The sequence below is a fragment of the Drosophila serrata genome, unplaced genomic scaffold (genome assembly GCF_035046125.1).
Source record: "Drosophila serrata isolate PLE 108 unplaced genomic scaffold, ASM3504612v1 contig_171, whole genome shotgun sequence".
Taxonomy (NCBI): Eukaryota; Metazoa; Arthropoda; class Insecta; order Diptera; family Drosophilidae; genus Drosophila; species Drosophila serrata.
This window is the reverse complement of record NW_028257069.1, coordinates 236928-254316: the sequence shown is the minus strand read 5'-3', so window position 1 is coordinate 254316 and position 17389 is coordinate 236928. Positions and strand designations below refer to the sequence as shown.

Here is a 17389-nt window from a genome sequence, read left to right as displayed (position 1 = left end):
GTTACATTTTGCCATGTTTTTATGTATGTAAAGGTGAAAGCTTTTCACTTTGGTGTTGATTTCATCCTTTTCTCCGTGCTAAAGTCGAATTTTTTCAGGTCATCATAAATCCAACTCGAAACGGCAGATGCGCTACGATTGTTTTGTATATAGGTATCAAGCTGTTGCTCATAGAAGAACTCAACCACAGCTACAATATGTGGAATTTATACATTTCGGTGCAAATTGGAGCAAAAAAGCTTAATAAAATTAGTTTACATACACTTTGCACTTTAATGACACAAAGTTACTTTTTGGCACAAGTTGGCACAAAATTTGTTAAAGTCCACAACAGACGGGTTAACAGGTTAGCTTTTTTCTACTTTTAGATAACACCAATAAACATACACAAAGAACACATTATCAAACATGAACAAAGTCTTTTTAATACAAATATTCGACACACCTTTGTCTTTCTTTTCCATAATTTTAGTAAAAATTGCTTAAGCCACAACAATTTTGGCACACTTGCAAGTAAACAAAATCTTTTCCGCGCTTTTAAGTTTCGCACGCATGCAATCAAACAGCTGACTTTAAAGGGCTGCTAAAATTTCAGTGATGCATCAAAACAATTAAAACCTTTTGATTCATTTTAGCCAAAGTATATACTATTCAAATTTTATCATTAAAATAGCTTTACATTCTATTAAAAATTTGAATTTTCGTCGAAAAATCGGTACGCTGGTCCAATGTGCACGGGAAAAATGGAAACAATCGAAACAAAAACTTAGGTTCACACAGTGGATCAATGGATAACTTAATTTATAGAGTAGCAGCACAAACGCACCAGATGCTAAAATAAACCTTTGCTGTACTGTGCCGAAATGCCAGTGTCTTATTCGAAGGTAAAGCCTACGAATTTTACTGGCACAATTCGGTGGCTAGAGTTCAATGAGAATCCTTGTGTTCCGCCTTATGTGTACAATTTCGCGAGAAGAGAGCCGAAGTAGATATTGAGGATCTAATAAGAAATAGACAGCAGAAGCCTAATGAATCTTTTGACAGCTATTACGATATAGTTAATCAATTTGAAGTTCCGTGTCCTGCTCGAAAGCTGCGTATGCCAGACATAGCCCGTTAAGTCGTGAAGTCTCTAAGATAACTCAAGCTGACGAAGAGCAGAACAAGGTAGGAGCTGAAATCGAGTTGGGGATTGGAGCATTTTCTATAATTTGGTGGAACTGTAGGCCTGTAGACTGTAGGAAGAAGGCCACAGATACCAAGGCTGTTTAGCAGAAGAAAGGGTTTTTTCTATGGCTTTGGGGTTCCTAACACATACAAGACAAGTTGTGCTAATTGTGCAAAATCCTCCAAGGCCGGCACATTAAGGAATTAATCAATAACGAGGGATTATCTGGGGTATCGCGTAAAGTAGATAAACCCTCTTCTTAACAGGAAGTAGATAGTCAGAGTTCCTCTGCTTCATCATATAATTCCTAATTTAGGAGAAATATTTGTTATACATAAGATTAATCATTTACGTCACTTACAAAAGCTAGGCGGATAAAAAATTCTTTGGCAAAGAGTAAAGCGCAGCGTTCTCGGCCTAGACTACATTTCTGGTAATCCTCTTATGTTAGAGATCTTCGACCACTCATACCTGTACGTCAGATGGATCGCACCGTATATGATCTGCTCCATTTCGGAGCATTTATAAGTTGTACGGGAGTCAGTTTTGCGTCAGAGCTGGAGAAAGGTAACTCAACATTAAAGAGACGTGGTCACTGCTGACGGAAGTTCTCAGAAGATAAAATCACAAATAAAGGTTAAGATAGAGTCCCGAACACTAAGAAACACATACCTATTCACATAGTACCAGCTCTCAAGCAGAACTTTTGCTTGGAAATGGATTTCTGGAGGCATTATGACCTCCTTCTCAAAAGACTAGCGATTGAGGAGGTAGTAGTTGCTTAAACTAAGGTTAGCGACAGTAGAGTTGATGACACGCATGTGTTATCCGACGATCAGAAAAAAAATTATCAACTGTTTTCCCTCTTTCACACAAGATGGATTGGAGGAAACCAGCTTAATCACGTATTCGATTGATGTGGGTAGCGCAAAACCTATAAAGCGATGTCATTTTGCGGTTTAGCCAGCCGTGAAAAAAACCATGTATACCGAAAAATACAGAATGCTGAAGTTGGGTGTGATTGAAGGGTCACTTGGCCTTCATCAATTGTGGTGGTGGCCTGGAAAAGCCTGGAAAAGTTAGAATTTGCCTTGACTGCCGATAGGCGAATATCTTCACGGAGAATGGTGCTTATCCCTTGCCTCAGATTAGCGGGATTTTAAGTCGATTTCCCAAGGCAGAGTTTATAACCTATTGGCAGATGCCTTTAGAGGTCAACTCTGGGAATAAGACAGCTTTTACGGTCCCCGGTAGACCTCTCTACCAATTCAAAGTAATGTCCTTTAGTCTTTGCAATGCCACGAGTACTATGTCTAGACTGAAAGACAAGGTGGTACCGCCGTATTCCATTTAAAATTTAATACTATATCTTAAAATTACTCTTAGCTTCTCATGCTTTGATGGATTTTTATTTGGTATATTTTATTTTACGATTTTCAGTATTAGTTAGTGCTATTTTCTATTAATAACTGAAATACCCATGCAACAGATTAAGATTTGATCATGTTATTAGTTTTAGATTATCTCTTTAAAATGTATGTAAAAAAAGCCATGATAAAATTATTTTGTTGTGCTCTGCAGGTTATTCTACGGTTGTACGGTATCATAAGGAATCACCTGAGTGAGGCTCGAAGATGGTGATCATAGGTAGGGCGGGTCTCCGATGACGTAACAACACCAACGTCTCACTACCGAATTAACTTCCTCCTCCTCTTCTTTTCTATAGTCTATTATTCCCCGAATTATTTTGCATTTACTCTACTCGATTTCCAATATTTTTCTTATGCCGTCGCAAGCACGCTCAATTTCTTTTTTATTAATAATAAGCCAATGCCTGATCTGGACTAGCAAGATTCCACGATGCACTTTACATTTTCCGGCTAAAATTCCAAACAACAATCCACTTTAATATAGTATTAGTTTAGTCTTACCTTTATTAGATACACAGAAATCAATATTAACAGGAGTCCTGGGATCAATTTTATGTCCGACATTTTTCTAAAAAAAACAAATAGTAGTTAGTAAAAGTAATAAATTGCTATCGCCTTGTACACTCTGGGAACTTCAGCGGAGTACCGCACAATTATACTTTTATTACAGTCACCTATACCTATTAAGAGTTGTACAGTTACAGTTTTACATTTACATTTTCGCATTTTCCTCTATACTTAACGAACGTTTCTATGGCAGCTATATAAATAATATAGTCTAGAGATTTTCATAAAAATAAGAGAAATCCTAGAAATTTATGAAGATACTAGCTGTACCCTGCCACGTTTCTCTATGGCATATTGTGGTTGCACGCATAAGAAATAAGTCAAACAAAAAAGAATAATTTTCAAATTCATTTAATTCTGTAATACTTGTGGGTATACAATATTCTTCGTTTCTCCATTCTCCGCGTAAATATAAAGACTATCTGGTTTTCCGACACGGGAACACGCAACATATAATTGTCCGTGTGAAAAACAATCTGCATCCAAATCTAGACCACACAACTCCAGAGATTGACCTTGAGCTTTATTAAAGGTCATTGCAAACGCCAAACGAATGGGAAACTGCACTCTCTTGAACAGGAACGGTGTATCAGTCGGGATCAGAGGAATCCTAGGAATGAGGACATCTTCACCATTGAAAGAACCAGTTATGTTCGTTGCTTCTACTACGTTGTTCATCAATTTCTTGACTGCGAGTCGCGTACCGTTGCAGAGTTTCGGCTGATTTATATTTCGGAGCATGATAATCGGCACACCTATTTTTAATTTCAATATGTGTGGTGGCATTCCAGGCAGATCAAGTGAGTTTAGAAATTCCGTAGGGTAATTTACTGCTTCCTCTGCCTCCACAACGGGGTCTATCGACTTATATGTAATTTCGTCAGTTTCTATGCTGGACTGGATTACATGATTGAGCTGGTATACATCTTTGTTCTTGGCAGCGAGAGTCGCACGTCCACTGAGCCAATCGTGATTCCTATAATTTATTCGGATGTCGGGGAAAACTTTTTGGATAAGTCCTTCTTTCGATGTAACTAAATTACAGAAATTTTCGGGCAATACTATTTTTCTCGACGTCTCATTGACTGGCAGCTTTCCATTCCCTATGTCCAGTAGCTGTCGTGAGAATACGTCGGCTGAGTCATCGCTCTGTAACTGGATACGCATATTCGTCTTCAACTGTAATATACGTACATTTTGCCACAATATAAAATATTTCAGGCAAGCATTTATCTCGTCAGCAGGTGTCCATCAGGAAATCACAGGCAACGTTTGCCTGAAATCCCCTGCAAGCAATATTAACGCATTCCCAAATGGTTGGACAGCTCCACGCAAATCCCGCAATAATCGATCAAGAGCCTCCAGCGATTTTTTGTGTACCATCGTGCATTCATCCCAAACAATGAGTTTACATCTTTGCAATACTTTTCCCATGCCAGATGCTCTGGAAATGTTGTACGTAGGAGTCTCGATGATTTGCATGTTCAACAGCAACTTAAGCGCTGAATGAGCAGTCCTCCCACCAGGTAACAATGTCGCAGCGATTCCAGATGAAGCAAGAGCTAAAGCTATGTCCTTGTTAGCTCGAACCGTAGCCAGAATCAATGTAATGAGGAATGTTTTCCCCGTTCCTCCTGGAGCATTCAAGCTTAAGCTACCCTTGCCCTGTCGCGTTCATTATTTTGAGAGTGAATCAAATCGATTGCTTCAGAACGCGACTGCCCAACTCTCAATTGTTTTCTCTCAAGCCTATCTGCTCGTCTTTCTACTGATTCCTCGTTGTGCATCTGCATTGCTTTCAGCCGCTTAGTCTCTCGGATGGAGGCCCGTTCTTCGTCAGTCATATTCGTAATCTTACGTCTTTTTGCTTCTGTATTGCGAGTCCGACGACCCAAACTCGACTTCTTGGGTGGCATGACTTCGTTTCTTACTGAACCTGAACAAAAAAATTAAATTTTTATCTCCAATTTCAATATGTTTTGAATGTTTGACAGGAAATGCTTCGATTCAGCTGGCTGCCTGTAGAGGGCGCAGCAGTAGGGGCACGGGGAAACACGAAAAAAAAACTGATATATTCGCAAATGCAGATAAGCTATCAACATCAAAATTAGACAATAACAGAGCTGGAACCTCAACGCATGTTGTGTAAAAATTAAAGCATTATTTACTTTAAGTTCTAATTCCCCCATTAAATATTCTTTGCGCATGCGGCAATCCTCTCTTCTGCCATTCTACTGAATACATCCAGCACCGCACAGATCCAAAAACTCCATGTTTCACAATGAAATCCATCAGTGACTTGAGCTTCTGTCTGAAAACACGGGCTGTGATGTCATGCCTATCCCTATACGGTTGTCCAGGAAATAACAGCTGTACTATCTCGTCCCGAGCTGGATTGCATGTGAAGGTGATAAATAAATCTGGACGGTCGTAGCAACGAACATATGCTATGGCATCTTGAGCATATTCATGCATGTGGCGTGGACTACCTATGTATGAGGATGGCAAAATCGTGAGCTTTCCAACGTTGGTTGTATTACGGTCATTCATCACAGCATCCCGCAAATGGATATATTCCTCTGACCGAAATTTCGTCTGATTCAATCGGAGGAACAGCAAACGTTCTGTTTCAATTTTTGCATACATATCGACAATGTACTGATGAAACAACTGACGACATTTCAATTTATGATTGCAATCGGTCCTCCGAACCATTAACCTGTATGAGTAAAAGTTCATTGCACTGCACTTTTTATTCGTTTCTACACCATTGACTGGATCTACCATCCTCACATTGAAATGGTATCCATCGGCACCATCCCAGAAGATGAGTGGATACTGCAAAGCATCGTAACAACGGTGAGTCTCTGCGACGTTTACCAATCGATCGTTTCGTCGATGGAGAACAATATGTCGAGGTTGAAACTGATCCCCGACTATGACAATTGCCACTTCGTCTATAGTTGGAGCATTATATCTCCTGATATGTTCTCCAGCAGGCGTTTTGTCTGCATGAATGACAATTTTATGGGTATCCGAAGGCATCATATCGATTGCTGTTTTGAGTAAACGCACCAAATTGTTCCTTTGGTGAAAAAGCTTCTGTAGCTGCGAAATAATGGGCCTCTTCAGCGATTTATTGATTCCATAACGTGCATCTACTTCATCTCCATCATCACCAATGCAGTACATTTGAAGAAATTTGTGTTCGCTTTCTGGGAACGGAAGCAGGGAACCGGCTTTATGATAGATTTGTCCTTTGATTGAATTGCGCAGTTATAATTTCCGCACCAAATGACGTCATTTGAAAGCAAGAGTTGTATTTCTTAATGTTCGACAGGAAATGCTTCGATTCAGCAGTAGATCCAGCGAATAGAGAGTGCAGAGGCTCTGTTGGTGCTTCAAGTTGAGGCAATTCCACTTTCCTGGAAGCGCAACACAATGCTTTTGGTTCGTTTTTGAATTTGAGAGCCTGACAGTATATGCAGACCTGATGCATCCGGCCAATAACGACATTGCGATTCGAGCTTTAATCAACAGTTGGATTATATCTGAATGCAAGACGATTGTATTGCAGGTTTTGATCTGCTGCAAGCTGTAAACGCGCTTCAGCTACCCTTGCCCTGTCGCGTTCATTATTTTGAGAGTGAATCAAATCGATTGCTTCAGAACGTAAATGCCTAACTCTCCATTGTTTTCTCTCAAGCCTATCTGCTCGTCTATCTGCTGATTCCTCGTTGTGCATCTGCATTGCTTTCAACCGCTTAGTCTCTAGGATGGAGGCCCGTTCTTCGGCAGTCATATTCGTAATCTTACGTCTTTTTGCTTCTGTATTGCGAGTCCGACGACCCAAACTCGACTTCTTGGGTGGCATGACTTCGTTTCTTACTGAACCTGAACAAAAAAATTAAATTTTTATCTCCAATTTCTTCTTTCAATATGTTTTGAATGTTTGACAGGAAATGCTTTGATTCAGCTGGCTGCCTGTAGAGGGCGCAGCAGTAGGGGCACGGGGAAACGGGAAAAAAACTGATATATTCGCAAATGCAGATAAGCTATCAACATCAAAATTAGACAATAACCGAGCTGGAACCTCAACGCATGTTGTGTAAAAATTTGAGCATTATTTACTTTAAGTTCTAATTCCCCCATTAAATATTCTTTGCGCATGCGGCAATCCTCTCTTCTGCCATTCTACTGAATACATCCAGCACCGCACAGATCCAAAAACTCCATGTTTCACAATGAAATCCATCAGTGACTTGAGCTTCTGTCTGAAAACACGGGCTGTGATGTCATGCCTATCCCTATACGGTTGTCCAGGAAATAACAGCTGTACTATCTCGTCCCGAGCTGGATTGCATGTGAAGGTGATAAATAAATCTGGACGGTCGTAGCAACGAACATATGCTATGGCATCTTGAGCATATTCATGCATGTGGCGTGGACTACCTATGTATGAGGATGGCAAAATCGTGAGCTTTCCAACGTTGGTTGTATTACGGTCATTCATCACAGCATCCCGCAAATGGATATATTCCTCTGACCGAAATTTCGTCTGATTCAATCGGTTTAAATTTTTGCATACATATCGACAATGTACTGATGAAACAACTGACGACATTTCAATTTATGATTGCAATCGGTCCTCCGAACCATTAACCTGTATGAGTAAAAGTTCATTGCACTGCACTTTTTATTCGTTTCTACACCATTGACTGGATCTACCATCCTCACATTGAAATGGTATCCATCGGCACCATCCCAGAAGATGAGTGGATACTGCAAAGCATCGTAACAACGGTGAGTCTCTGCGACGTTTACCAATCGATCGTTTCGTCGATGGAGAACAATATGTCGAGGTTGAAACTGATCCCCGACTATGACAATTGCCACTTCGTCTATAGTTGGAGCATTATATCTCCTGATATGTTCTCCAGCAGGCGTTTTGTCTGCATGAATGACAATTTTATGGGTATCCGAAGGCATCATATCGATTGCGGTTTTGAGTAAACGCACCAAATTGTTCCTTTGGTGAAAAAGCTTCTGTAGCTGCGAAATAATGGGCCTCTTCAGCGATTTATTGATTCCATAACGTGCATCTACTTCATCTCCATCATCACCAATGCAGTACATTTGAAGAAATTTGTGTTCGCTTTCTGGGAACGGAAGCAGGGAACCGGCTTTATGATAGATTTGTCCTTTGATTTTAAAAGTTGGCATGAATTGCGCAGTTATAATTTCCGCACCAAATGACGTCATTTGAAAGCAAGAGTTGTATTTCCTAATGTTCGACAGGAAATGCTTCGATTCAGCAGTAGATCCAGCGAATAGAGAGTGCAGAGGCTCTGTTGGTGCTTCAAGTTGAGGCAATTCCACTTTCCCGGAAGCGCAACACAGTGCTTTTGGTTCGTTTTTGAATTTGAGAGCATGATGATGCATCCGGCCAATAACGACATTGCGATTCGAGCTGTAATCAACAGTTGGATTATATCTGAATGCAAGACGATTGTATTGCAGGTTTTGATCTGCTGCAAGCTGTAAACGCGCTTCAGCTACCCTTGCCCTGTCGCGTTCATTATTTTGAGAGTGAATCAAATCGATTGCTTCAGAACGCGACTGCCTAACTCTCAATTGTTTTCTCTCAAGCCTATCTGCTCGTCTTTCTGCTGATTCCTCGTTGTGCATCTGCATTGCTTTCAGCCGCTTAGTCTCTCGGATGGAGGCCCGTTCTTCGTCAGTCATATTCGTAATCTTACGTCTTTTTGCTTCTGTATTGCGAGTACGACGACCCAAACTCGACTTCTTGGGTGGCATGACTTCGTTTCTTACTGAACCTGAACAAAAAAATTAAATTTTTATCTCCAATTTCTTTTTTCAATATGTTTTGAATGTTTGACAGGAAATGCTTCGATTCAGCTGGCTGCCTGTAGAGGGCGCAGCAGTAGGGGCACGGGGAAACACGAAAAAAAAAACTGATATATTCGCAAATGCAGATAAGCTATCAACATCAAAATTAGACAATAACCGAGCTGGAACCTCAACGCATGTTGTGTAAAAATTTGGGCATTATTTACTTTAAGTTCTAATTCCCCCATTAAATATACTTTGCGCATGCGGCAATCCTCTCTTCTGCCATTCTACTGAATACATCCAGCACCGCACAGATCCAAAAACTCCATGTTTCACAATGAAATCCATCAGTGACTTGAGCTTCTGTCTGAAAACACGGGCTGTGATGTCATGCCTATCCCTATACGATTGTGCAGGAAATAACAGCTGTACTATCTCGTCCCGAGCTGGATTGCATGTGAAGGTGATAAATAAATCTGGACGGTCGTAGCAACGAACATATGCTATGGCATCTTGAGCATATTCATGCATGTGGCGTGGACTACCTATGTATGAGGATGGCAAAATCGTGAGCTTTCCAACGTTGGTTGTATTACGGTCATTCATCACAGCATCCCGCAAATGGATATATTCCTCTGACCGAAATTTCGTCTGATTCAATCGGCCCTTCTTTAAATTTTTGCATACATATCGACAATGTACTGATGAAACAACTGACGACATTTCAATTTATGATTGCAATCGGTCCTCCGAACCATTAACCTGTATGAGTAAAAGTTCATTGCACTGCACTTTTTATTCGTTTCTACACCATTGACTGGATCTACCATCCTCACATTGAAATGGTATCCATCGGCACCATCCCAGAAGATTAGTGGATACTGCAAAGCATCGTAACAACGGTGAGTCTCTGCGACGTTTACCAATCGATCGTTTCGTCGATGGAGAACAATATGCCGAGGTTGAAACTGATCCCCGACTATGACAATTGCCACTTCGTCTATAGTTGGAGCATTATATCTCCTGATATGTTCTCCAGCAGGCGTTTTGTCTGCATGAATGACAATTTTATGGGTATCCGAAGGCACCATATCGATTGCTGTTTTGAGTAAACGCACCAAATTGTTCCTTTTGTGAAAAAGCTTCTGTGGCTACGAAATAATGGGCCTCTTCAGCGATTTATTGATTCCATAACGTGCATCTACTTCATCTTCATCATCACCAATGCAGTACATTTGAAGAATCCAGCAGGCGTTTTGTCTGCATGAATGACAATTTTATGGGTATCCGAAGGCATCATATCGATTGCTGTTTTGAGTAAACGCACCAAATTGTTCCTTGGGTGAAAAAGCTTCTGTAGCTGCGAAATAATGGGCCTCTTCAGCGATTTATTGATTCCATAACGTGCATCTACTTCATCTTCATCATCACCAATGCAGTACATTTGAAGAAATTTGTGTTCGCTTTCTGGGAACGGAAGCAGGGAACCGGCTTTATGATAGATTTGTCCTTTGATTTTAAAAGTTGGCATGAATTGCGCAGTTATAATTTCCGCACCAAATGACGTCATTTGAAAGCAAGAGTTGTATTTCCTAATGTTCGACAGGAAATGCTTCGATTCAGCAGTAGATCCAGCGAATAGAGAGTGCAGAGGCTCTGTTGGTGCTTCAAGTTGAGTCAATTCCACTTCCCCGGAAGCGCAACACAATGCTTTTGGTTCGTTTTTGAATTTGAGAGCATGATGATGCATCCGGCCAATAACGACATTGCGATTCGAGCTGTAATCAACAGTTGGATTATATCTGAATGCAAGACGATTGTATTGCAGGTTTTGATCTGCTGCAAGCTGTAAACGCGCTTCAGCTACCCTTGCCCTGTCGCGTTCATTATTTTGAGAGTGAATCAAATCGATTGCTTCAGAACGCGACTGCCTAACTCTCAATTGTTTTCTCTCAAGCCTATCTGCTCGTCTTTCTGCTGATTCCTCGTTGTGCATCTGCATTGCTTTCAGCCGCTTAGTCTCTCGGATGGAGGCCCGTTCTTCGTCAGTCATATTCGTAATCTTACGTCTTTTTGCTTCTGTATTGCGAGTACGACGACCCAAACTCGACTTCTTGGGTGGCATGACTTCGTTTCTTACTGAACCTGAACAAAAAAATTAAATTTTTATCTCCAATTTCTTTTTTCAATATGTTTTGAATGTTTGACAGGAAATGCTTCGATTCAGCTGGCTGCCTGTAGAGGGCGCAGCAGTAGGGGCACGGGGAAACACGAAAAAAAAAACTGATATATTCGCAAATGCAGATAAGCTATCAACATCAAAATTAGACAATAACCGAGCTGGAACCTCAACGCATGTTGTGTAAAAATTTGGGCATTATTTACTTTAAGTTCTAATTCCCCCATTAAATATACTTTGCGCATGCGGCAATCCTCTCTTCTGCCATTCTACTGAATACATCCAGCACCGCACAGATCCAAAAACTCCATGTTTCACAATGAAATCCATCAGTGACTTGAGCTTCTGTCTGAAAACACGGGCTGTGATGTCATGCCTATCCCTATACGATTGTCCAGGAAATAACAGCTGTACTATCTCGTCCCGAGCTGGATTGCATGTGAAGGTGATAAATAAATCTGGACGGTCGTAGCAACGAACATATGCTATGGCATCTTGAGCATATTCATGCATGTGGCGTGGACTACCTATGTATGAGGATGGCAAAATCGTGAGCTTTCCAACGTTGGTTGTATTACGGTCATTCATCACAGCATCCCGCAAATGGATATATTCCTCTGACCGAAATTTCGTCTGATTCAATCGGGGAACACAACTTCTTTTAAATTTTTGCATACATATCGACAATGTACTGATGAAACAACTGAAGACATTTCAATTTATGATTGCAATCGGTCCTCCGAACCATTAACCTGTATGAGTAAAAGTTCATCGCACTGCACTTTTTATTCGTTTCTACACCATTGACTGGGTCTACCATCTTTACATTGAAATGGTATCCATCGGCACCATCCCAGAAGATTAGTGGATACTGCAAAGCATCGTAACAACGGTGAGTTTCTGCGACGTTTACCAATCGATCGTTTCGTCGATGGAGAACAATATGCCGAGGTTGAAACTGATCCCCGACTATGACAATTGCCACTTCGTCTATAGTTGGAGCATTATATCTCCTGATATGTTCTCCAGCAGGCGTTTTGTCTGCATGAATGACAATTTTATGGGTATCCGAAGGCATCATATCGATAGCTGCTTTGAGTAAACGCACCAAATTGTTCCTTTGGTGAAAAAGCTTCTGTGGCTACGAAATAATGGGCCTCTTCAGCGATTTATTGATTCCATAACGTGCATCTACTTCATCTCCATCATCACCAATGCAGTACATTTGAAGAAATTTGTGTTCGCTTTCTGGGAACGGAAGCAGGGAACCGGCTTTATGATAGATTTGTCCTTTGATTTTAAAAGTTGGCATGAATTGCGCAGTTATAATTTCCGCACCAAATGACGTCATTTGAAAGCAAGAGTTGTATTTCCTAATGTTCGACAGGAAATGCTTCGATTCAGCAGTAGATCCAGCGAATAGAGAGTGCAGAGGCTCTGCTGGTGCTTCAAGTTGAGGCAATTCCACTTTCCCGGAAGCGCAACACAATGCTTTTGGTTCGTTTTTGAATTTGAGAGCATGATATATGCAGACCTGATGCATCCAGCCAATAACGACATTGCGATTCGAGCTGTAATCAACAGTTGGATTATATCTGAATGCAAGACGATTGTATTGCAGGTTTTGATCTGCTGCAAGCTGTAAACGCGCTTCAGCTACCCTTGCCCTGTCGCGTTCATTATTTTGAGAGTGAATCAAATCGATTGCTTCAGAACGCGACTGCCTAACTCTCAATTGTTTTCTCTCAAGCCTATCTGCTCGTCTTTCTGCTGATTCCTCGTTGTGCATCTGCATTGCTTTCAGCCGCTTAGTCTCTCGGATGGAGGCCCGTTCTTCGTCAGTCATATTCGTAATCTTACGTCTTTTTGCTTCTGTATTGCGAGTACGACGACCCAAACTCGACTTCTTGGGTGGCATGACTTCGTTTCTTACTGAACCTGAACAAAAAAATTAAATTTTTATCTCCAATTTCTTTTTTCAATATGTTTTGAATGTTTGACAGGAAATGCTTCGATTCAGCTGGCTGCCTGTAGAGGGCGCAGCAGTAGGGGCACGGGGAAACACGAAAAAAAAAAACTGATATATTCGCAAATGCAGATAAGCTATCAACATCAAAATTAGACAATAACCGAGCTGGAACCTCAACGCATGTTGTGTAAAAATTTGGGCATTATTTACTTTAAGTTCTAATTCCCCCATTAAATATACTTTGCGCATGCGGCAATCCTCTCTTCTGCCATTCTACTGAATACATCCAGCACCGCACAGATCCAAAAACTCCATGTTTCACAATGAAATCCATCAGTGACTTGAGCTTCTGTCTGAAAACACGGGCTGTGATGTCATGCCTATCCCTATACGATTGTCCAGGAAATAACAGCTGTACTATCTCGTCCCGAGCTGGATTGCATGTGAAGGTGATAAATAAATCTGGACGGTCGTAGCAACGAACATATGCTATGGCATCTTGAGCATATTCATGCATGTGGCGTGGACTACCTATGTATGAGGATGGCAAAATCGTGAGCTTTCCAACGTTGGTTGTATTACGGTCATTCATCACAGCATCCCGCAAATGGATATATTCCTCTGACCGAAATTTCGTCTGATTCAATCGGTTTAAATTTTTGCATACATATCGACAATGTACTGATGAAACAACTGACGACATTTCAATTTATGATTGCAATCGGTCCTCCGAACCATTAACCTGTATGAGTAAAAGTTCATCGCACTGCACTTTTTATTCGTTTCTACACCATTGACTGGATCTACCATCTTCACATTGAAATGGTATCCATCGGCACCATCCCAGAAGATTAGTGGATACTGCAAAGCATCGTAACAACGGTGAGTTTCTGCGACGTTTACCAATCGATCGTTTCGTCGATGGAGAACAATATGCCGAGGTTGAAACTGATCCCCGACTATGACAATTGCCACTTCGTCTATAGTTGGAGCATTATATCTCCTGATATGTTCTCCAGCAGGCGTTTTGTCTGCATGAATGACAATTTTATGGGTATCCGAAGGCATCATATCGATTGCTGTTTTGAGTAAACGCACCAAATTGTTCCTTTGGTGAAAAAGCTTCTGTAGCTGCGAAATAATGGGCCTCTTCAGCGATTTATTGATTCCATAACGTGCATCTACTTCATCTCCATCATCACCAATGCAGTACATTTGAAGAAATTTGTGTTCGCTTTCTGGGAACGGAAGCAGGGAACCGGCTTTATGATAGATTTGTCCTTTGATTTTAAAAGTTGGCATGAATTGCGCAGTTATAATTTCCGCACCAAATGACGTCATTTGAAAGCAAGAGTTGTATTTCCTAATGTTCGACAGGAAATGCTTCGATTCAGCAGTAGATCCAGCGAATAGAGAGTGCAGAGGCTCTGTTGGTGCTTCAAGTTGAGGCAATTCCACTTTCCCGGAAGCGCAACACAATGCTTTTGGTTCGTTTTTGAATTTGAGAGCCTGACAGTATATGCAGACCTGATGCATCCAGCCAATAACGACATTGCGATTCGAGCTGTAATCAACAGTTGGATTATATCTGAATGCAAGACGATTGTATTGCAGGTTTTGATCTGCTGCAAGCTGTAAACGCGCTTCAGCTACCCTTGGCCTGTCGCGTTCATTATTTTGAGAGTGAATCAAATCGATTGCTTCAGAACGCGACTGCCTAACTCTCAATTGTTTTCTCTCAAGCCTATCTGCTCGTCTTTCTGCTGATTCCTCGTTGTGCATCTGCATTGCTTTCAGCCGCTTAGTCTCTCGGATGGAGGCCCGTTCTTCGTCAGTCATATTCGTAATCTTACGTCTTTTTGCTTCTGTATTGCGAGTACGACGACCCAAACTCGACTTCTTGGGTGGCATGACTTCGTTTCTTACTGAACCTGAACAAAAAAATTAAATTTTTATCTCCAATTTCTTCTTTCAATATGTTTTGAATGTTTGACAGGAAATGCTTTGATTCAGCTGGCTGCCTGTAGAGGGCGCAGCAGTAGGGGCACGGGGAAACACGAAAAAAAAACTGATATATTCGCAAATGCAGATAAGCTATCAACATCAAAATTAGACAATAACCGAGCTGGAACCTCAACGCATGTTGTGTAAAAATTTGGGCATTATTTACTTTAAGTTCTAATTCCCCCATTAAATATACTTTGCGCATGCGGCAATCCTCTCTTCTGCCATTCTACTGAATACATCCAGCACCGCACAGATCCAAAAACTCCATGTTTCACAATGAAATCCATCAGTGACTTGAGCTTCTGTCTGAAAACACGGGCTGTGATGTCATGCCTATCCCTATACGATTGTCCAGGAAATAACAGCTGTACTATCTCGTCCCGAGCTGGATTGCATGTGAAGGTGATAAATAAATCTGGACGGTCGTAGCAACGAACATATGCTATGGCATCTTGAGCATATTCATGCATGTGGCGTGGACTACCTATGTATGAGGATGGCAAAATCGTGAGCTTTCCAACGTTGGTTGTATTACGGTCATTCATCACAGCATCCCGCAAATGGATATATTCCTCTGACCGAAATTTCGTCTGATTCAATCGGTTTAAATTTTTGCATACATATCGACAATGTACTGATGAAACAACTGACGACATTTCAATTTATGATTGCAATCGGTCCTCCGAACCATTAACCTGTATGAGTAAAAGTTCATCGCACTGCACTTTGTATTCGTTTCTACACCATTGACTGGATCTACCATCTTCACATTGAAATGGTATCCATCGGCACCATCCCAGAAGATTAGTGGATACTGCAAAGCATCGTAACAACGGTGAGTTTCTGCGACGTTTACCAATCGATCGTTTCGTCGATGGAGAACAATATGCCGAGGTTGAAACTGATCCCCGACTATGACAATTGCCACTTCGTCTATAGTTGGAGCATTATATCTCCTGATATGTTCTCCAGCAGGCGTTTTGTCTGCATGAATGACAATTTTATGGGTATCCGAAGGCATCATATCGATTGCTGTTTTGAGTAAACGCACCAAATTGTTCCTTTGGTGAAAAAGCTTCTGTAGCTGCGAAATAATGGGCCTCTTCAGCGATTTATTGATTCCATAACGTGCATCTACTTCATCTCCATCATCACCAATGCAGTACATTTGAAGAAATTTGTGTTCGCTTTCTGGGAACGGAAGCAGGGAACCGGCTTTATGATAGATTTGTCCTTTGATTTTAAAAGTTGGCATGAATTGCGCAGTTATAATTTCCGCACCAAATGACGTCATTTGAAAGCAAGAGTTGTATTTCCTAATGTTCGACAGGAAATGCTTCGATTCAGCAGTAGATCCAGCGAATAGAGAGTGCAGAGGCTCTGCTGGTGCTTCAAGTTGAGGCAATTCCACTTTCCCGGAAGCGCAACACAATGCTTTTGGTTCGTTTTTGAATTTGAGAGCCTGACAGTATATGCAGACCTGATGCATCCGGCCAATAACGACATTGCGATTCGAGCTGTAATCAACAGTTGGATTATATCTGAATGCAAGACGATTGTATTGCAGGTTTTGATCTGCTGCAAGCTGTAAACGCGCTTCAGCTACCCTTGGCCTGTCGCGTTCATTATTTTGAGAGTGAATCAAATCGATTGCTTCAGAACGCGACTGCCTAACTCTCAATTGTTTTCTCTCAAGCCTATCTGCTCGTCTTTCTGCTGATTCCTCGTTGTGCATCTGCATTGCTTTCAGCCGCTTAGTCTCTCGGATGGAGGCCCGTTCTTCGTCAGTCATATTCGTAATCTTACGTCTTTTTGCTTCTGTATTGCGAGTACGACGACCCAAACTCGACTTCTTGGGTGGCATGACTTCGTTTCTTACTGAACCTGAACAAAAAAATTAAATTTTTATCTCCAATTTCTTCTTTCAATATGTTTTGAATGTTTGACAGGAAATGCTTTGATTCAGCTGGCTGCCTGTAGAGGGCGCAGCAGTAGGGGCACGGGGAAACACGAAAAAAAAAACTGATATATTCGCAAATGCAGATAAGCTATCAACATCAAAATTAGACAATAACCGAGCTGGAACCTCAACGCATGTTGTGTAAAAATTAAAGCATTATTTACTTTAAGTTCTAATTCCCCCATTAAATATACTTTGCGCATGCGGCAATCCTCTCTTCTGCCATTCTACTGAATACATCCAGCACCGCACAGAT

At 41.2% G+C, this 17389-nt stretch overlaps 1 protein-coding gene across 22 annotated transcripts in view; it reads right to left on the bottom strand.

The window, feature by feature from the left end:
* The window catches only part of LOC110185344 (aminopeptidase Q), a 280831-nt gene that overhangs the window by 128976 nt on the left and 134466 nt on the right, over window positions 1-17389 (bottom strand). For 20 of the 22 annotated variants that reach the window (XM_086827427.1, XM_086827423.1, XM_086827441.1 and 17 more), the window contains one exon: window positions 3100-3166. The exons of 1 other annotated variant lie outside the window; for it this stretch is intronic. In XM_086827427.1, the coding sequence (XP_086683553.1) occupies window positions 3100-3166 (67 nt within the window). Of the gene's footprint in view, window positions 1-3099; window positions 3168-17389 lie in introns of all 22 variants that reach the window. One more of the 22 variants, XM_086827432.1, reaches the window with a different exon arrangement.